Source organism: Penicillium canescens, assembly GCF_028828765.1.
Source record: "Penicillium canescens strain IBT 15451 chromosome Unknown utg000004l_segment0_segment0, whole genome shotgun sequence".
Taxonomy (NCBI): domain Eukaryota; kingdom Fungi; phylum Ascomycota; class Eurotiomycetes; order Eurotiales; family Aspergillaceae; genus Penicillium; species Penicillium canescens.
The window spans coordinates 3,461,562-3,480,810 of NW_026703966.1; the positions used below are offsets into that span (position 1 = coordinate 3,461,562).

The 19,249-nt window shown below is 50.1% G+C and overlaps 8 protein-coding genes across 8 annotated transcripts; 5 read left to right on the forward strand and 3 right to left on the reverse strand.

Annotated features, from left to right (window-relative positions):
- Positions 1–298: 298 nt before the first annotated feature.
- On the forward strand, positions 299–1,287 carry N7446_006667 (uncharacterized protein; the record flags this gene model as incomplete). Its single annotated transcript, XM_058515414.1, has 2 exons — positions 299–692; positions 770–1,287. The coding sequence occupies 2 exons, from the start codon at positions 299–301 to the stop codon at positions 1,285–1,287; spliced, it is 912 nt and encodes a 303-aa protein (XP_058372592.1).
- Positions 1,288–1,489: 202 nt separating this feature from the next.
- Positions 1,490–3,899, reverse strand: N7446_006668 (bifunctional aminopeptidase/epoxide hydrolase; the record flags this gene model as incomplete). Its single annotated transcript, XM_058515415.1, is given in 11 exon segments — positions 1,490–1,616; positions 1,675–2,162; positions 2,213–2,462; positions 2,494–2,507; positions 2,558–2,683; positions 2,736–2,855; positions 2,907–3,024; positions 3,083–3,187; positions 3,199–3,298; positions 3,356–3,440; positions 3,489–3,899. The coding sequence occupies 11 exon segments, from the start codon at positions 3,897–3,899 to the stop codon at positions 1,490–1,492; spliced, it is 1,944 nt and encodes a 647-aa protein (XP_058372593.1).
- Positions 3,900–4,705: 806 nt separating this feature from the next.
- On the forward strand, positions 4,706–8,551 carry N7446_006669 (uncharacterized protein). The gene is made up of 2 exons (XM_058515416.1): positions 4,706–7,986; positions 8,039–8,551. The coding sequence occupies exons 1-2, from the start codon at positions 4,797–4,799 to the stop codon at positions 8,224–8,226; spliced, it is 3,378 nt and encodes a 1,125-aa protein (XP_058372594.1). The 5' UTR covers positions 4,706–4,796; the 3' UTR covers positions 8,227–8,551.
- Positions 8,552–8,707: 156 nt separating this feature from the next.
- Positions 8,708–10,694, reverse strand: N7446_006670 (Zn(II)2Cys6 transcription factor; the record flags this gene model as incomplete). Its single annotated transcript, XM_058515417.1, has 2 exons — positions 8,708–10,507; positions 10,566–10,694. 2 exons carry the CDS (start codon positions 10,692–10,694, stop codon positions 8,708–8,710), a joined length of 1,929 nt encoding a protein of 642 aa, XP_058372595.1.
- Positions 10,695–11,223: 529 nt separating this feature from the next.
- Positions 11,224–12,726, forward strand: N7446_006671 (uncharacterized protein; the record flags this gene model as incomplete). The annotated part of the gene is made up of 1 exon (XM_058515418.1): positions 11,224–12,726. The coding sequence occupies one exon, from the start codon at positions 11,224–11,226 to the stop codon at positions 12,724–12,726; it is 1,503 nt and encodes a 500-aa protein (XP_058372596.1).
- Positions 12,727–12,873: 147 nt separating this feature from the next.
- Positions 12,874–14,373, forward strand: N7446_006672 (aminopeptidase P family protein; the record flags this gene model as incomplete). Its single annotated transcript, XM_058515419.1, has 3 exons — positions 12,874–13,037; positions 13,087–14,119; positions 14,173–14,373. 3 exons carry the CDS (start codon positions 12,874–12,876, stop codon positions 14,371–14,373), a joined length of 1,398 nt encoding a protein of 465 aa, XP_058372597.1.
- A 174-nt stretch (positions 14,374–14,547) lies between these two features.
- On the reverse strand, positions 14,548–15,402 carry N7446_006673 (uncharacterized protein; the record flags this gene model as incomplete). The annotated part of the gene is made up of 3 exons (XM_058515420.1): positions 14,548–15,042; positions 15,095–15,262; positions 15,334–15,402. 3 exons carry the CDS (start codon positions 15,400–15,402, stop codon positions 14,548–14,550), a joined length of 732 nt encoding a protein of 243 aa, XP_058372598.1.
- Positions 15,403–15,810: 408 nt separating this feature from the next.
- Positions 15,811–19,163, forward strand: N7446_006674 (uncharacterized protein; the record flags this gene model as incomplete). Its single annotated transcript, XM_058515421.1, has 8 exons — positions 15,811–16,453; positions 16,514–16,655; positions 16,709–17,382; positions 17,431–17,803; positions 18,281–18,349; positions 18,399–18,724; positions 18,778–18,901; positions 18,961–19,163. The coding sequence occupies exons 1-8, from the start codon at positions 15,872–15,874 to the stop codon at positions 19,161–19,163; spliced, it is 2,493 nt and encodes an 830-aa protein (XP_058372599.1). The 5' UTR covers positions 15,811–15,871.
- Between the last annotated feature and the right edge of the window lie 86 nt (positions 19,164–19,249).

Below are 19,249 nucleotides of genomic sequence, written 5' to 3' on the forward strand. Positions count from 1 at the left end.
ACCAGGTTTACATACACGTATAGGATCGAGTTGGAGGTTATATACAAACTTAAAAAGTCTGCATTTTATGTAGAACATGATGGGATGTCGTTAAAACAGAGAAAGGGAAAAAAAAGAGAGAAAAGAAACAAAGAGAAACCAATATAGGTATTTATAAATACTTACACCAAAGAGAATGCATGTTGTCCACTTTGGGCAACGATACTGTATATTCAAACAAACAGTGCAAACAACACGGTTATCAGAAAAAGATGCAAGTCGCCAATCACGATAGACCAATTCACCTCAATCATCAGCAATGTCGTCCAGGAGATTGTCAACACTATGGGCGCGCGAAATGCGCGGGTCCCAGACATCCTACATTTCCCAATGTGCTCGTGGCATTCCCTCAACAACGCCCCTGGTATCCGCCTCATGCCCGTCTATGCGGTCGACTCGATCCTCATTGCGCTCGAGCTTCGCCATTCGATCGTATTCGCAGGGCAAGGTGGCCGACTTGGCCAAGAACTTCTCCCGCCGGCCAGGAACTGCCGCTGAAACCTATGTCGCATATGGCATGACCCAGAAGCTATTTGAGGCTTGCTCTAGCCAAGCGGACTACAAAATCCCTCAAGCATCGCAGAAAGGTGCAGAAGTTCCTAAGACGGCAGCCGGGGAAGACCTTGGTGTTGGAGAGGGCTGGTGGTATAAAGGTGAGCCTGAACATTTGTCGTGGCTTTAACCACTATCGTTTCGTTTGGAAAGCAACTAATTGTGGACACTGCTGCAGAACTCGGTCTTAAGCCAACATTCTCTACATGGTCCCAGGTGACTTTCCTCCACATGTACCTCTTGACAGTCCGTCTTCGTGCCCTTCCCTACCGTGAAAGCGTTACCACCTATTCCCGCCATCTGATCGACCACTTTTCGCACGAGGCAGAACACCGAATGGACGTGTACCATGACCTGGGAAGCCGCACAATCCGTAATAAATACTTAAAGGATCTTTTCATTCAATGGCGTGGAATCATCGCCGCATATGATGAGGGATTGGCCAAGGGTGATGCGGTTCTCGGAGCCGCTGTCTGGAGAAACCTTTGGAAAGGCAGCCAGACTGGACCCGATGGAGAAGAGATTGACTGGGCCAAGGTTGCCCAGGTGGTGGTATACATCCGGCGAGTCTTGTCGGAGCTCGCAAAGAAGGACGAGGTTGATCTTGTTTTTGCGATTGGAAGCGCCGACAAGAAGACCCGTGGTATTTTCGGTTACTCCGAGGCGGACAAGAAGCTTGTTGAGTCGAGCAAATAAAGGGGATGTTGGACTGGAATGTGCGAAATCTCACCTGGCGTTTTTTGGGGCATTCATTTCATGTAGACGTATAGTGGATTATCACTTGGACTTCGAACATGTACAATACTAATTACCCTACTCTTCTTGCATATTGAATTATTTATGATGTTAACCTTATTATTTCTAGTAAAGAAACGACTAAAAGAAGTGATATGAAGACTTAGTTTTCTTTCTTGCCGAAAAGATCCTTTTCCACCATGCCGCGGCAGATGGGATGGTAGAAGTCCTTGTACTTCTCGAAAGTTTCGAGGGCAACAGGGCGGTTGATCTTTTGGAGATTGCGGAAGCTAGAAGAGTTAGTGTCAGTGTTCCAAACATCCTAGACTGGGGTTGGAGAGGTCTTACAGAGGTCGCACAAACTTCATCCGTCCAATGCGGCCGAGCAACTCAGTCGTCGGTTCGATGACGCTGTCATCCCCGGCCTTCATGCCAACCTGGAAATAAAGGTTGGAAACCTCAATGTTCTCACTCTTGGACAACCCGTAGACATCACCCATCAGTTTCGAGATCTCCGGACTGAGCGGTTTTTCCAATAGGAGTATCTGTTCCAGGAAGACTACCAATTGGTTTGCAGTCAGGCCCTCGATATCGCTGGCTTGGGGCTTAAAGGAAGACCCGGGAAGGGACTGCCATTTCTTGGAAAGCTCATAGACGACGTCCACAAGCGACGTGTCGAAGCTTGGCTTGGGCGGCAAGCCCGGTGCATAGAACCACTTATCCCAATCTAGATCGTTCAGGAGCTTGGATGATTCGGCATCCGATTCGAAGAAGTCCAAGATTGTGGCCTTGAATTCATAGGAGTCCAGAGATTTGCACTTGAACATTGTGAAGTACTGGGAAGAACGTTAAAGAGGGCGGAAAAGGCAAGAGAGAATCGACGTACGTGAGGGATGAATTTGTCAAACTTCGGCTTTCCAACAAGGTTCTCAAGGTAGAACAGGAAGTTAAAGCCCTTCTCGTAAGGGATGCTGGAGAATGCATCATCGGGGTCCTTACCCTTCAGATCCACAATGAGTTTAGTGAACTCGTGGTCATTACCAAAGTGCTCGACAGCATCTGTCAGAGACTTCCATCCAATGATGGCTGAGAAGTGGCGGTACGCTTCGCCGTGGCTGCGAAAGTTAGCATGTCCTCTGTGAGAGAGACAGAACCTTATAGACGTACATAGCAGCCAAAATCTGTGAAATGGTTAGTAAAATGGCCTAAGAAAGTTTTCAATGTAACTTACCCGTCGCTCTAGGTAAACGGTCCAACCTTCGTTCAGCCAGAAATGCTCCCAAGAGGCATTGGTGACGAGGTTACCGCTCCAACTGTGAGCCAGTTCATGTGCAATAACATCGATGTTTTCACGATCCTGAAATGTCAGCGTCTTGTCATCAAGGTCTATACCAAGGTATTGGACATACCTTGGAGATGATACTTGGGGTTGCGAAAGTGAAGATGGGGTTCTCCATGCCACCATAGGGGAAACTGGGCGGCAAGATCAAGACATTGTACTCGCCCCAGGCATAGGGATAGACAATTTTCTACGTTATATTAGTATTTGACCGTTCAGACAGTACATCATACGTGTTTACCTCGATCGTGGTGATGAAATTCTCGGTATCAGCTTCGAGTTCCCATTTGCATTCATCCAGCTTGTCGGGGCTGGTAGCGACGACACTTCGGGGTCCAATGGGAGCCTCCGAAACATCTCTGTGAGCTTCAAGTCAGTATATACAAGGGATGTTGAGAGCAACAGCGGCTTTCTTACCCACTAGCGATGGCGAAGAGATAGCTGGGAATCGGCACCGACTGGTGGAATCGATACAGCTGGTGCTCGGACTTGGATTCCGAGGATTCGCGAATGGGCAGACCACTGGTCATGACCGGAAGGGGGAAGTAATGTTGAAATCAAAGGTGCTCTTGACATCCGGAGTATCCTGACAAGGGAAGATAGACCGAGCATGGATTGCCTGGCATTGAGAGACTAGGACACGATATTGTCAGTATATTTGCAGGGCATTGGTGCCAACATATCACCTACACATGTACGGATGCTTCTTGTTCGAGGTTTGCGCCGGGGTCAGCCATTGCAGCGCCGTGCACTTCCCTGTAGTTTTCACGGCAATCTATAATTGGATGAGATGAAGCTACATAGAAGGTCGTGCAAAACATACGTCAACCTCAACGGTACCATCCAGCTCGACACCTTGCTCAAGACGAATCTTCAACGGAACTCCGAAGGGTTCCAGCGGGGGAAGGAACTCCCACTGGGATGGCTGGCCATTCACCTTCACGGTGCCAATGTCGAGATGATTGGTATCCAGAATAATCTCGCGAGACTCGGCATTGGTAATGGATTTGAATCGATGAACGACATTGCCCACCAGCTTCTTCTCGTCGAACAGAATATCGAAATTGGCGGTGATGTGGGTAGAACGCCAGTTGTTGTAGTTACTCACGGTATTCGGATCCCGAGGATTGGTCACCATATTGCGGACTTGATTAAAGCGCACAGTGATTGAAGCAGAGCGTAAAGACAAGAAATTGAAGCTCCGGAAAGAAGCCGATTTCCAGGCCGAAGTCATGAGGTTGTATCGGGGAGAGATTTTTGGTTCCGTCTCTAAGCGTGAACATGACTCAGATCACCAACATTTTATTTGTAACTGTAGCTGAGTAGTGTAGATACTACTAGTTAACTGTAGAGAATTGACTTTCTTATAGATCCCAACTCTACGCTTTGGGCTGGTGTTTATCCCTGTGCGATGTATACAAACTAGGGAGAGTCACCGTCACACCCCCTTTTCTCTCTCTTTCTCCCTCTCTATCTCTGTTGATTTCTCTAAAACCCTCATCTTGCTCATCTTGAGCTATTTGCCATCTTTTCTGGCATTCGCGATACTCCCCGCATTGTTCTTTTTTTCCTCTCATTCGCCCACCGCCCCACGGGCCACCCCTGAAGTAGTGTGGATGGGTTCGGCCCCTGACCTCTGACATCCCCATAGAGCGTCTGCTATTCTTAGGGTGTTTTGATATTCCTAGAGCCTTGCGACCCTGTCGCTTGAGGTTTGTCGTGCGCTCCGCATAAACCCTCGATCTGTGAGTGCTTCCCCCCACACAATGCGTCCCATATCTGATCGGTTCCACCAGGTTCAATTGCATGAAACGATGTCTCCCTGTCAAGCGACTGCCTTGCTATAACTTCCCAAATCCTGCGATTTACGAAGCGATGCGTTAAGACGAGCGGTTCTCAAAGGATCTCCACGAAGCATACGATCACTTCAGCACTTCCGAAGAATGAGCGAAGACACCAAGGACGTGGTTCCCAATACCCAATTCTCCTACCAACTGTGTTTATCCAGCTGCGCATAGTGTCGGGAGGAAACAACTACTTGCACTCCTATATCCGAACCTCCCTTGCTAGATATTTAAAATTGACCGCTCGTTGAACATCTACCTATCGATTCCTCCATCGCTTTGCGAACATGATTCACCACTCAGCATTGGAGGATGAAACCCATTTGTCCTATCCTCGACGTCCGTCGGAACCCCTCGCATCGGACATACCCTCGGCCCCGCCCCCTAACAGACCGTCCTCTCGTTCATCACGGCCTGGCTCTCGGACTCGACTGGTGAAGCCATCAGGCGCAGTTACACCCACTGGCCTGGGGGTGCTCACAGAGAATGTGGCAAACTTTCCTCCGGAGGGCCTTGGTCCCACCAGTCCTATCAAAGAGGGGCTGGGTAGTTTAAATCGGTGGTCTCAGTCCACGGCATCCAGCAAGAGCCCGTCAGAATATACTGGTCATGGACGAGGGAGCTCAAAGGCGTCTATCTCGGGCTACATCCGTGGGCGGGGGAGCCACAGCCCCCAGCGCCCCCCCGAGATGAATGGCCTTCCAATGCTCAACCTCCCAGCGCTTGAGAAGTCTCCCATATTCAATGCCGACTCAACATCACCACAACTCGACCTTACATTCACAGCCTCGAGCAATCTTTTCCAGCCGTCCACAAGTGCTCCGAGGGCAGATGTTCAAACAACCCATTCCCATCAAGTCCCACAAGATCACGTTGCGCGAACCAGTGGGGGCTCCATCTCCTTCAATGATTTAGAGGGGGATCCAGAGACCCGGCAGCACGGTCAGACCCAAAAGGCGATGCTTTCAAAGGCACTCCAGAAAGCAAACACGGCGGTTCTGCTTGACAATGCTGCCAATTTTGAAGGTGCTATGGATGCTTACTCTGATGCTTGCAATCTATTGCAGCTTGTCATGCTCCGTAGCAATGGAGGCGACGAAGAAAAGCTGAAACTACAAGAAATCCGTGATACTTATATGATACGAGTAACGGAACTTCAGCGTATGGACTTCCCTCTCCCTGAGAGCGATGATAAGGCTCTCCCTGAGCGTCCTCTCAGCCAAGAGTCATACGGAGAGTTGCTTCATTCGGTAAACGATGATTCTCAAACCGAGAGCCAGCAGAGCTCCGCTCATTCTAGCTTTGGGTTCCACCAGATACCACTGGAAGAGACGAAAGAATTTTCCTTGGAAGCACTTCCTCCTCGGCGGCAATCCTTAAAACCTTCCGCGATGGAAGATCATCCCCGATCTCTTACAGTGCCAATGAATAACCAAGAAACCAACGAATCTACTTCGTGGCTGGACACGATTGACGAATCAGGTGCCTCGTCACCATCATCGGCGAATTCAAAAGCGTCATCAGTCTATCTTCGTCGTCGGACGAGCCGCCGCCTCAGCAATGACACTGAAGCTGAGTTTGATGCTGCTCTCGATGCAGCCGTCGAAGCTGCGTATGATGAAGGTCTGGAGCCAGTGATAGAATATAATGAAGATGAGAATGATGAAAATGATGTGGTTGCGAATGCACACCGGAACATTGAGTTGGCGAAGCAAAGGGTGCGAGAGGCAGAAAGAGAGGCAGAGGCAATGAATCGTGACCGCGAAATGCGCCGAATCCAGGACCAGACACCGGATTCCATTGCCCGTACTTCAGAATATCTGGACGACGAAGCAGAGGAAGAAGAGCGCCTGCTGGAGGAAATGACCAAGGGTTATGTGATGGATGACTTTGAATTCGGGATCTCATCCAAGTCGGCTCTTCCGCGGGAATCGGGTTCTAGCAACGTGTCTGGAAGGACATGGGAAAGCTCCGCAACATCCAACGTCGCCAGCACAGGTGCGGCACTGTCGACTCTTGCGGAAGATGACATTCTACCATTAGACGACCATATCGTTCCTCCACACGTCTTTCCCTCTTCGCCTCCATCTTCTGCCTTGCCACCTCTTCCAGTATCGTCTGATTTCCCTGCCCCCAAGCGGACATCAATGTCAAACCGTGCTGGTTCTATCAGCTCTGTTACCGGTCCGGGGGTTCGAGCCCGGAGGCTATCCAGCCTGAACACCCGCGACCTCAAAATTGAAACAAATGCCCGCTCTCGAGCCGATTCCAATACATCTGGCCTAGAAAGCTTTGCAACCCCCATGACCAGCCGCCCACCCGCGCCATTGCCCAAAGACGAGCCTTCTGCAGATCCTCCTCGGGCTTCTACTCCAAGCTCCCGTTCCAATTTACATCCCACGCAGCGTAACCCGTCGGTGGGTTCGTTTATGGAAAATATCAATCTCGCCAAAGCTCGCACTCATGAGGATGATGAGGCTGAACTTCCACCTTTGCCGCCATCCGCGCGACCTATGGGCAAAGTACCTTCGGCTCCAGATGGATTGGATAAAGCACAATCCAATACAAGAGCCTTCCGGGGCCGAAACGCCTCAGTCCCGATCCAGATTCCTGATACCGCACCAGAATCTCCAAGTACTCCATGGAGCGGTGCATTCCCTGCCCTGGATACCCAGAAGGCTGCAATGGCAGGCAGCGTTCCCGTTATGCCTACCCCAACCCTTGCCAACTTCAACTTCAACCAGAATGGTTTGCCAACTAGCGGGATGAACCTATTTGACAGCAATATTCACTCTCCTACTGCTCTTGGCCGTCCAAACTCACTGGTTTCTAACGCACCGCTTCCTCTGGAACCCTGCCCAGAGTCCTTCCTCCTCCGCCCATTTTGGCTGATGAGGTGTCTCTACCAAACGCTCGCACATCCCCACGGTGGCTACTTATCAGAGAAGCTCTTCATCCCGCGAGATGTCTGGCGCGTGAAAAATGTTAAACTCAAAGCCCTCGAAGAGAAAGTGTCCAACTGTGACCTTCTGACTGCTGCTCTGCTCAAATTGGCCCAGGTCGATACATATGACGCAGACGCAGTTTTAGAAGAGATGCAGTCGTTTGAAAGTGTTCTCGACCAAGTTCAGGGCTTTTTGTCCAAAAAGCTTGGTAACGAGGTTGGTGTACAGGCCTCCATGCCACTATTTAAGCCAGCTTCGACGCCCGATGAGCCTGCTCACGTTGAAAGTGCGCCTAACAAATCATACCTGACATGGAAAAGAATTCGGGCAAAGACCTCTGGGTTGGGGACAACCACTCCAACACCTAGTGCACGCGAAAGTAATAAAGACAATCTAACCCTCAACTCTGTCCCTATGACATCAGTGCAGGGAACACACGCAAAACGCAATGTCACCCAGCTTGAGTTCTCTGGGCCCAACGCAAACTATATGGGGGCATTGGCGCGGCTTTTCGATGCTGCCCAAGTGCTTGGTAAGAGTTATTGCGGCGTGTTGAAGTTCATTCAAGCTAACATATCAAACAGAGCAAATTGCCCAGCAGGTTGAGGATCCTGGCCTCAAACACTCGTCTCCTACCCATGTTGGCCTGGAGCTCAGCACACGACATGCTGCCGAGTTCTTTGGCTTTTACATTTGCCGTTTCGCACTGGCTGATGTGAGCTTGATGCTTGATAAGTTCATTAAGCGTGGTAGCGAATGGGTGTTGGTCTAGGAAGTATATGAAGCCATACGATAATCACCCTTTGGCGATTCAATGCCTGGAGTTTACTGCGTTTTCTTGTTACATGCCCATATTTCTGATGTCCATATTGATCTCCTCATGTCTTTGAGATACCATGATGTTTACCCGTGAAATATTTGATGATTTAAGAACATAATTGTCATGAAAGGGGATTGTATGTATTGCTGTTTGGTTTCTTCTCTTACTCATATAGACCGTTTCCCTCACTCTGCTATCATCGCTGATTTGGTTCGCCTGTTTTGGTTCAGTCTATCAGAATTCCGATTGTTTTGACATAGTGAAATGAATAGAAGCATACCATGCGTACCCGACGAGTTACAATTCTTTTAGTGCCCAGATAACTTTCATATCCACGAACCACACGAGTTATTTAGAGAAAGAACCAGGGACTCATCTTCCCGTTATGTACAACATATGATACATATTGACCCAGTATAACCTTAGTGCAGAATCAGAGACACAAACCGGCCGATCGAAGACAGATCTGTCGCCGTCTCTCAGCGTCTCGAATTATCTCAGCAGAAAGTTTCAAACTCGGTGCTAGGTGCGCATATCTCTCTACCTCACCTACAACACTCGCTATGATGGAATCCATTCTTGGACCAGGTGGGAGCAGGGTGGAGAGGGAAGGAGACATAGTGGCACCCATGATCAACAGGGTCTGTGAAACGATTGATAGGGCACCCTGCCATAGGTATGGAAGGTGGCCTTCGCGGTGACTGGTGATGTGCTCCAGTTGGCGAAGGGTTGCGTCCAAACATCGCCGGCAACATTCCCTCACCCCGGAATCCGTTCCAGCCTGTTCGTTCTCAAAGACAGCCAAGATATATGGACGGTAGATTATGGTACGACATGCATTGTAGCGAAGCCTCAGTACCGTTTGGACTGGGTTGGAAAGAGGTGCCTGTGTCAGAGGGAACTGCACCGGGCCGGGGAGGCTCTCGTACCACTGTGACAGCTGGAAATCGAGCTCGGAGACAATTGGGCCGAGGGATGAAAGAGTATGGGTGCAGTCTTTCTGATAGATGATATGGCTGACGCGATTGAGGAGTCTTCGCAGCGCGATCTCTGCCAGAAAATACCAAAGCTCCTCACGCCCGGCAGCTTCCTCTCTGAATCTGGTCGTCCGGCTTTCTTTGCCTTGGTCAATATCTCCATCTTCTTCGTCATCTTCATCCTCTGCGTCTTCATCTTCGAATCCCCCGGGGAGATCTACCCGTTCCTCGAAATGAACGATACCAGAATGTGGAAGGTCCAACTCTGCGAGAAGGTCACTTTCAAACAATAGGGCATTCCAATACACTCTGACACTCAACTCCCTCCATTGGTTAGGGATTCGGTTGGGATTGCCAAATAATAGTTGCAATTTCATGCTCACATTCGATAGCAAGGTCCAGGCTTCCAGAGGCCGCACAAGGTAGAATAAGTATGCAGACGCTAGGACCATGCATTGTGTTGAGAACACGGTGTTTCGCATCATGACTGATGGTAACACGCTCCATGCAGCTGCGAAGTAGGGCAGCCCCGGTGGTTCACGATCTGGTGGCACGAACGAGATACTGCCACTATGGCTGGCACTTCCTAGGGCTAAGACCAGCAAGACAAGGCAGCTCATCGGTCCCTCCTGGAATCCCTGTGCGAGGGCAGTCTGATAATATCGATTCCAAGTAAAAGGGTTCACGCATGCGTACCAAACGTTGCCATGGTTGAAAAAGGCCTGGGCATATGTGGACGCATTCGTCAAATCGAACCCTGAGTTTGGTGTCATCCGCAGTGGCTCGCGGGCCATCTCTAGCTGTAGTAGGTGCTGTGGATCATAGGCCACGGATACCAAGTCCCGAATCAATGGCCACTGTAGAAGATGAAGAGCCGGAGTGGTATGCATCTTTGGCATCGTGGAAATGCTTATACTGGCCGGTGGGTTGACCCAGGACCCGAGTCCAACGGCGGACAATCTACCAGGCACCGGCAATCCACCAGATGCTCTGGCTAAAGTTTCATCACTGCCGAGATTGGTATCGTTGCTGGTGGCCGGGGAAGTCGAAGACAAGACCATGTGAGACCCTTGGCCTGCCAAACTCGAATGCAGTAGTCCTTCGATTCTGGCCAGATGATCCAAAATGAGCTTGTCACCAGCATCTAGTTTGATTCCAGGTTCTCGGTACACACATTCTGCGTTCAAATCGGAGCAGAGTTGACACTTGGGACGAGCCCCGTTGCACCGAGTCTTGCGCAGCCGGCATATTTGACACTACATTGCACCAATTCAGTCAATCTGCCTTGTCTCCCACAATGTCAAAGGCGCTTACAGCTATTGTTGCCCGTCGTCGGGGATATTCAGCAGCCTCGGAATTGGAGCGCTTTTTCTTGCCCAGGGAAGTATCACTGGCTGTAAAGTCTGCAGCAAGGTCTGGCTCTTTCTCTGGGGGCATTTCCATGATGGAAAACCTTGGACAATTTCCTTTGTGTCTTAGAATGCAGTCCAATGTTCATACCACTCCAAACCGATATGGCGGGGTGGTTGACTGTGAGCATCAGACCATAGTGAACAATACAAAGGCTAGAGTAGGAAAAGGGCAAATATTGTAAGAAGGGCGAGAAGGCAGAGCAAAGTTTTAAAAGATAAGATGCCAATGCTACTGGGGATTGAGCCGGGCATTAATGAATGCGTAGGGCTGCTTTCACGAAATGTCTAAGATAGCTCGCCTAACTCGACGCGGAGCGGTTCCGTGACGGGACAGGCATGCCCAATGTGGTGGCATGGGAAGAAAAGAAAAACAATCGACAAGACTAGGAAAGGGACAAAGCAATAAGTGCTAAGTTGTAGACTGTAAATTGCATGTCGCAAGTTAACTTTAGTCGTAGTAGAAAGGAAGTTGATCCACGTGCACGCGTCCCAAACAACGCGTCGATCTCTCCCTTAACTTCACGGCACTTTCTTCTTTACTCGACATCTAATCATAAATCATGCCGCGCCCTGCCCCGAAACGAAGCCGCACAAAAGGCCAGCCAGTCAGAAATGCGGCAGAAGAACCGACTCAACAAAATGACCCTGTATCCAAATCGCCTGCGCAACTTGAGCGCGGCTCGGTCCTGGATCCACGACAGGCATTATGCAGCCAAACGCCCTTGACCAAGAGTTATGAACAAGCAATTGAGTCTTCTCCCACCGGGGACCGAGCAGGCACAGGCAGTCGACCTGGGACTGGGAGTCGCCCTCCTACGAGGTCGCGCGGTTATTCCTCGACACTATCCTTTGCTGGGCGCAAAGGCGACACAAGCTCCCGAATTCCCGGCACACCTGGCTTCGAAAGCTCAGTTCTAAGTAACTTCAGACGGCGACCGCGACAGCAGAGTATCCTGCAGATGATGCAAGCTGAAGATGGCTCTTCCGAATTGGACGACGATGACTTCCTTGGTGGTCTCAGCCCTGACGATGAATCTACGCCGCTCAACCTTTCCAGGGGAAAATCACTTCTGATTAAACCTTCCGAAGACTCGCCATCACGATCCGAATCCCCGCTTTCCTCGCCCGAGGGGTCGCGCAAGCGCAAGCGCATGACCCAAGAGATACAGGTGCCACAATCACCTATACAATCGCCTATCAATGTGGTGAAAGATACTCCAACTGCAACACCGATCCAGCTCGACAACTCTTTAACGCATGAAGCTGAGGAAGCTGAGGAAGCTGAGGCCGAGGTACCTGAGCAAGATGAGGAAGATGAGGAAGTTGAGCGAGTCGAGGATACGCAGCAGTCTCAACAATACCCAGAAATCTTCAGCCAGACTATGCTACCGCCCACCAGTAGTCCCATGCGAAGTCCTGCTGGCTCCGCTGCAGTGACTGGTGACTCTACACCCACTGCGTCGCAGCCTGCCGCCAGAAAGAAGTCCAAGGCCCCAACTCATCTATCGACGGCGAGTTTACAAGACAAGCTTTTGCCTAGACGCCGCCGACGCAAGAACAGAGCTGGCGACGACTTTGACGTCCCTAGTGACGAAAGTGATGACCAACACGATGCCGCATCTGGCGATGAAGACGAACTGAGCTACCCATCAAGGCGGCCATCCAGGCGAAAGGCAAGCTCCAGAAAACCCAAGCCAATGGCCAATGCACAGGATAAGTCAAGACTCAACAATCCGAGGCAGTGGGATGCAAAGGAGAAGCCAGTCAAATCCCAAGCAGCCCGCAAGGCGCCTACAACATACTCGCGGTCTCGCGGCAGCATAGGTGTCGAAAAGGAAAAGGAAAACGAAATGCTCGCTCTATCGTCACCGTCCTCCTCGCCCCTGTCATCACCGCCTGATTCCGACGTGTCTGATAATGAGTCTGCTGGAACAGAGCCCACGCCTCGTTGCGTAAGCGATGAGTTGCGCGCGGCAGTCAAGAAATTTGCAGAGGTTGATCAATGGGAGATGGAGTTTGAAGATGTGTCGGCCTCTGAGACGCTAGGCAGTCCATCGCGATAGTCCTCGTTTTGACGTGTAACGAAGCTCTTTTATTTTCTTTCTTACCGAACGTAGCCGTTGTTAGGCCCCGCAATAGCCGATTGAGTAAATACTACATTGTTTCTGCCCCCGCGTCTTCTCTTTTCTCTATCTCAACTACCCTTCAAGATGACCACTGTGGACACCATGCTCGCCGCCAAGTATCCGGCTAAAGCCCATGCGCGCCGTGTCGCCGAGTCTATCAAGGTCCGGCACGGCGGGGCCGGTGCCATCTACCTCGAGGCTCAAAAAACTCGTTTGATCGAGGACAGTGACGAGGCTATGCCCTTCCGGTATTGTTTAGCAGCCCTGAGGCTCTTTACGTGACTGACACACTCATAGCCAACGTCGTCCTTTCTTCTATCTCACTGGATGTCTTTTGCCTGATGCCGCCGTGGTCTACGATGCCGTCGCAGACCAGTTGACCCTGTTCATTCCTCCAATCGATCCCGAGTCGGTTATTTGGTCTGGTCTCCCGCTGTCTCCCGAGGAGGCTGCTAAGCTTTACGACGTGGATCGCGTTCTCTTTACGACCGATGTCAACTCGACCCTGGCGTCGATCGCCTCGACCCACAATGGACAAACTACTGCGTTCGCAATTGCCGAGCAGGTGTCAGGGGAAACTAAATTCGAAGGCTTCGCGGAAATCAACATTTCCACCTTGAAGTCTACCATTGAGGATACTCGTGTCGTCAAGGATGCCTACGAGGTTGCTCTCCTGAGAAAGGCGAACGATATCTCGGCCAAGGCACACATTGCCGCCATTAAGGCCGCCAAGACCGCAACCAACGAGCGCGAGATCGAGGCTGCAATTATCGGTGCTTGCATTGCCAATGGGTGCCGTGAGCAATCCTACCACCCTATCGTCGCCGGCGGTGAGGGCGGTGCCACCCTCCACTACGTCAGAAACGACGTTGACCTTGTCGACCCTGCCACTGGCAAGCGGAAGAACAATGTCCTCATCGATGCTGGTGGCGAATATCAGACCTACTGTGCCGATATCACTCGTGTCATTCCTCTGGGTGGCCGATTCGCGCCAGAGACCCGCCAAATCTACGAGATTGTCCTCCAGATGCAGACTGAATGTATTGCGATGCTGAAGGAAGGCGTGTGCTGGGATGATGTCCACGCCTTAGCGCATCGCATTGCTATCCGTGGCCTGTTGAAGCTAGGCATCCTGCGTGGATCCGAGGAAGAATTATTCGAGAAGCGTGTCAGCGTGGCTTTCTTCCCTCACGGCCTCGGCCATTACCTTGGAATGGACACCCATGATACCGGTGGTAACCCCAAATATGATGATAAGGACACCATGTTCCGCTACCTGCGTGTCCGCGCCAACCTTCCAGCTGGCTCCGTGATCACCGTTGAGCCCGGCGTAAGATTATACCATCCCATCTTTGCTCTGTCGAAACTAATTCGTTTTACTAGATCTATTTCTGCCGTTTCATCATTGACCCTGTTCTGAAGGCCCCAGAGACTGGCAAATACATTGATACCGAGGTACTGGAGCGGTACTGGAGCGTGGGAGGAGTGCGCATTGAGGACAACATCCACATCACCAAGGATGGTTCGGAGAATCTGACAACAGCCCCGAAGATTATCGAAGAGGTTGAGAGCCTGGCCATGTAGATAAAGCATATATTTTGAGCAGTTTATTATAAGCAAAGCATGGCTAATATCTCATGAAATGGCCTTAGATCTGAAATGCTCGTTGATGTTTGATTTATAGGGACAAAAAGGCCCAGTCAGAAGTCAGGTACAGGAAGCTTTTGGGTATGCAGGTTGCGTGAGCCCGGAGCCCCATCATAGATCACTTCTGCGCTTGCGCGCACTCCCCTTGATCTCGTCGGACGGTATCTGCTTATCCTTCCGGTCCAGGATTATAGTCAAGACATCGAAAGAGAATTCCGGCACCTCAATACAGAGTTTCTTGAAGTCATCATCAATTTCACGGCGTAATGTATGGCTGTGGCTGGCCCAGTAGGAGGCAACTGGCTTTCGAATCGTTGTGTCTGGGGCGGGGATATTGGTGTAGACATAGCGAGCATACAGATACTCTGCATGGGACGAGCTCTTGACCTTATGGATCTTGCTATGGGCAAGACTCTTCAATGCTTGCAGCCCCAGCTTGTCGGCCAATGTGTAGACTCGCGCATGGCGGAGCAAATTCTTGGAGCCATCACCTACTGCAGGGTCTGTGGAAGACTCGTGCTGTGGACGCTGTAATCGCGCGTGTATTGGAAATGTAAAAAACAAACCGAAAGCATCGACGTCCTCTTCCGGTAGTTTGATCCGTCGCTATAGACCAAAGTATCAATTTCTAGCCGAATGAGCTAGATTATCGACTCACTGGTCCCGATACTTCAAACTTTTCTACCAATGTCGCGAGCAACGGCGATTCCAGGAGGAGGGTTTGGTGGGCAGTTAAAACCGTCTGATTGCCGCCTTCTCCGACCACAATCTCAACAACTGGGGAGGTCAAGAAGCTGCAGGGAGGAGCAGAGGTCAATCCAAGCGACTAGACACAGTGGTTGGCCCCATTGAGCTTGAAGCAAGTGGACGGTGGAATGGGACAAGGAATGCGCTTACTCGAGGAAGCTGAAGCTCAAGCTCAAGCCCTTGAGCATCCCGGAAGGTCGCATCCTGGGTTCCTCCCATCTCCACTTCGGTGGAATTGTGGTTTGCAGGCGCCGGCGCAGTCGCGGGAAGGTGGGCGGATTCAGACGTTAATCGCCGGGAATTTGCACCTGGGGCGTTGTATGCATGTCCATAATAAAATTAAAATCCGCAATGGGTGAAGGTAAGTCTAAGGGGCCAAGAGAGCTCAGACGGAGAAGCCACTGGCTGTGGGGCTCACCACATACGTGACCTGGCCGCATAAAAATCGAGAAGTTTTGACTATTTTAGTACTTTTGGCTCTTGGGTCTTTGAATAAATTGAATCCCAAAAATGCACTTGAAATACTTTGAACCGTCACAAAGAGGGCAACTTGGCCCTTCAATACAAGCCGAAGTATACAACCAAATTTATTCTCCACAGCTCTCCACGTCATATGTTTACTGTTTTGCCACTAGGGCTGAACATCCGAACCACCCGAATGATGTGAAGACATCTAAAACCTCTTTTTATGCGCACATCCATCATGAGCACAACCGATTTGAATGGACAACTTGCTTCAGCCCCAAGGTCGCCCAGCTCTCTCTCTTCAAGCTCGGATGACCTCGTTGATTCCACTCGACAAATTGTCTCGGTAAAGCTTCGGGAGACTGACAATGCTGGTCAATATCTGCTCACCGCAGAGGACGCTGGGCTCTTACGGGAGATCCTCAAACATAACCTTTCCTTTGAAAAGTCAGGATCATCTCAGAAACCACCCTTCAGGTTCCGAGACTTGGAATTTACAAGACAACTCAGTACCTTTGACCGCCAGAGTTTGACCTTCAGTTCATCTGAGTTTCATGGCTTCTTTGTGCTCTTCTGGATGGGGGTGGCCCTGATGCTACTCAAGGTTGTGGCCAACAACTGGAGAATACATGGCACCATTTGGGGCAAGAACGAGATTATTCGCCTCATGTTCGCTAAGGACGTCTTCGTCCTCGGACTGACAGACTTGGTCTTATGTTGGTCTACAATATTCTGTCTGGTGGTCCAGCGAGCGGTATTCAAAGGGTACCTGCGCTGGAGTGGTTCTGGTTGGCTGATCCAAAATGTACGCTTCATAGTATAAGTTACCTTCGGGTGCTTCTTTTCTAACTTGGTGATCTGTCAGATCTGGCAGACGACATATTTAGCTTCCATTACATGGTGGACATATCATCGGGATTGGCCATGGACTCACACTGTCTTTACAGTGCTGCATTGCTTGACCATGCTGATGAAACAGCATAGTTATGCTGCTTACAACGGGTACCGTAAGTAGAAACGAAGAAGTTGCCGGTGACTGGATCTGACTTAACGAGAATAGTGTCGGAGTTGTACCGGAAACGAGAGATGCTGAAGACAAGTCTCTCCCAGTTGAAGAATCTAAGCAGAAACAACGATTTTGTGGGAGAGGCGCATACCTCTGCCGTTGATACAGATGTTGATGCCGAAATCACTGATCTCAAAAGAAATGATTTCCGGCGGCGGTCCTCCAACCTCAAGAACTATTCCCGTGCCTGCGAGACCGACCAGCTCATATCTCTCGTCGAAACCACCGAGCACGGGGTATCTCTTCAACCAGATCAGGTGAAATCCCTGAAAGAGCTGCTAGAGCGGGAATTCGAAGTCCTATCCGAGGGACTACAAGGCAGGTGTTCATTGACATCCAATTACTATCCGCAGAATTTGACGTTGAAGAACTTCTGCGACTTTATCACATTGCCCACGTTGGTATATGAGCTAGAATACCCGCGCACAGACAAGATTGATTGGGTTTATGTGGCAGAGAAGACCGCGGCCACATTCGGCATCATTGTGGTCATGATTGCTGTCTCTCAGTCGTGGATATATCCTGTGGTGATGTCCACTGTGCGAATGAAAGAGGAAGGGTTGACGGTGCAGCAGAGACTCCAGGAATTCCCCTGGGTTCTGAGCGACTTACTCTTCCCTTTCATGATGGAGTATCTGCTGGCATTCTATGTGATTTGGGAGTGTGTTGTAGGTACTACCGAGCTTATAGACACGACCTTTTGCTGACAGCCATAGCTTAACGCTTTAGCTGAAATCACCATGTTTGCTGACAGGGGATTCTATGCAGATTGGTGGAACTCGGTCTCTTGGGATCAGTTTGCACGAGATTGGAACCGCCCTGTCCATCACTTCTTGCTCCGGCATGTATACCACAGCTCTATCAGCGCCTACCGTCTGTCGCGAGTTTCTGCGAGTCTGATCACATTTTTCCTATCTGCGTGTGTGCATGAACTGATCATGCTGTGTATTTTTCGACGACTTCGGGGATATCTGCTAATTCTCCAAATGTCGCAACTGCCACTTGTCTCACTCAGCCGGACTCGTATGATGCGAGACCGGCGGTTGGTGGGAAACATTTTTTTTTGGCTGGGAATCTTTACGGGACCGAGTCTTTTGTGCAGCTTGTACCTGATTATATGATTTTCATTAGAGCATGCCGCAGTTCTCACCCTGGCAATTGGCTTTGAATCTGTTCTACTAGTCGACGTTGACATGGTATCATTGATCGAGAATGTATTAATACGAGTGACGTTGAATTCATTGGTTGTTTATATATCTTCATTGTATATATACCTCTTTCGTTCCGTATCTATAAGAGATAGATCTATATACAGAGTATAACCTAAGACTTAAACCGCTAACCCGTGTAATGTTGATATCGAGTAGCTCCCAAGCCAAATAGCCAGGTAGAGATACCATCGAAACAAATATACGCATTGCACGTTCTCAGAGCCGCATCAGTCCTGTACGGGACCACCCGCATCCCCCGCCTTTCCCCACTTTTGATATTATAACTCTCTCTCTCTCTTCCAACTACTGTCCTCTACTTATACAGTCACATTCAAAATGACTTCTAACCCACCAGCTTCCTGTTGCACTGTTGGCGTCAAGCATGAAGGCGAGGCCAAGGGCGGATTCCAACAAATCGGCGATGGTATACACCTCTGCTTGAGCAACCCAATCTCAACCGCTAACTGTCGCAGTCGAGGTCTACATCTCACACCCCGCAGATCGTTCTACCCAGCGTGCTATTCTGCTACTCACCGATGTGATCGGCCATCGGTTCATTAATGCCCAGTTGATTGCAGATCAGCTGGCAGCAAATGGCTACTTTGTCGTCATGCCGGACCTGTTCCACGGCGATCCGGTGCTGTTGAACCGCCCGGCTGGTTTCGATCTGATGGCCTGGCTGAAGGGTCCCCCTGGCCATCTACCTAACCGCGTGGAACCCGTGATACAGGCAGTTTTGAAGGAAATGAAGTCCAACTTGGGCTGTAAACGAGTCGGTGCTATCGGATATTGCTTCGGGGTATGATTTCTTTGCCCTAGGTCTGATGCCCAGCTGACACACGAGTTATACAGGCAAAGTATGCCGTCCGACTGCTTCAGCCTGGTCTTTGTGATGTTGCCTATATTGCTCACCCCAGTTTTGTCGAGGCAGAAGAGCTCCAGGCAATCAAGGGCCCTCTCTCTATTGCTGCTGCGGGTGAGTGTGATGTGAATGGGTTATTGTAGCAGATCAGACTAAGCTTACTGGAATTGCAGAGACCGATTCAATCTTCCCGACCTCGAAGCGCCATGAATCTGAGGAAATTCTGCTCAAAACCGGCCAGCCATATCAGATCAACTTATTCAGTGGTGTTGAGCATGGTTTCGCTGTCCGTGGAGACATCACCAAACCAACAATCCGTTTTGCCAAGGAAGCTGCTTTCATGCAAGCCACTGCTTGGTTTAATCAATATCTCTAGATCATGACAGTCATTTACAGCTTTGACGATTGTACAATGAACTTTGGTAACAATAAAACCATTGATTTTAGACTCGAGGCACACCT

Bases quoted from the DNA above. Each gene is read 5' to 3' on its own strand.
- N7446_006669 (XM_058515416.1), top strand. From the start codon at position 4,797: ATGATTCACCACTCAGCATTGGAGGATGAAACCCATTTGTCCTATCCT. The intron at 7,987-8,038 runs GTAAGAGTTATT...CATATCAAACAG, and splicing joins CGATGCTGCCCAAGTGCTTG to AGCAAATTGCCCAGCAGGTT.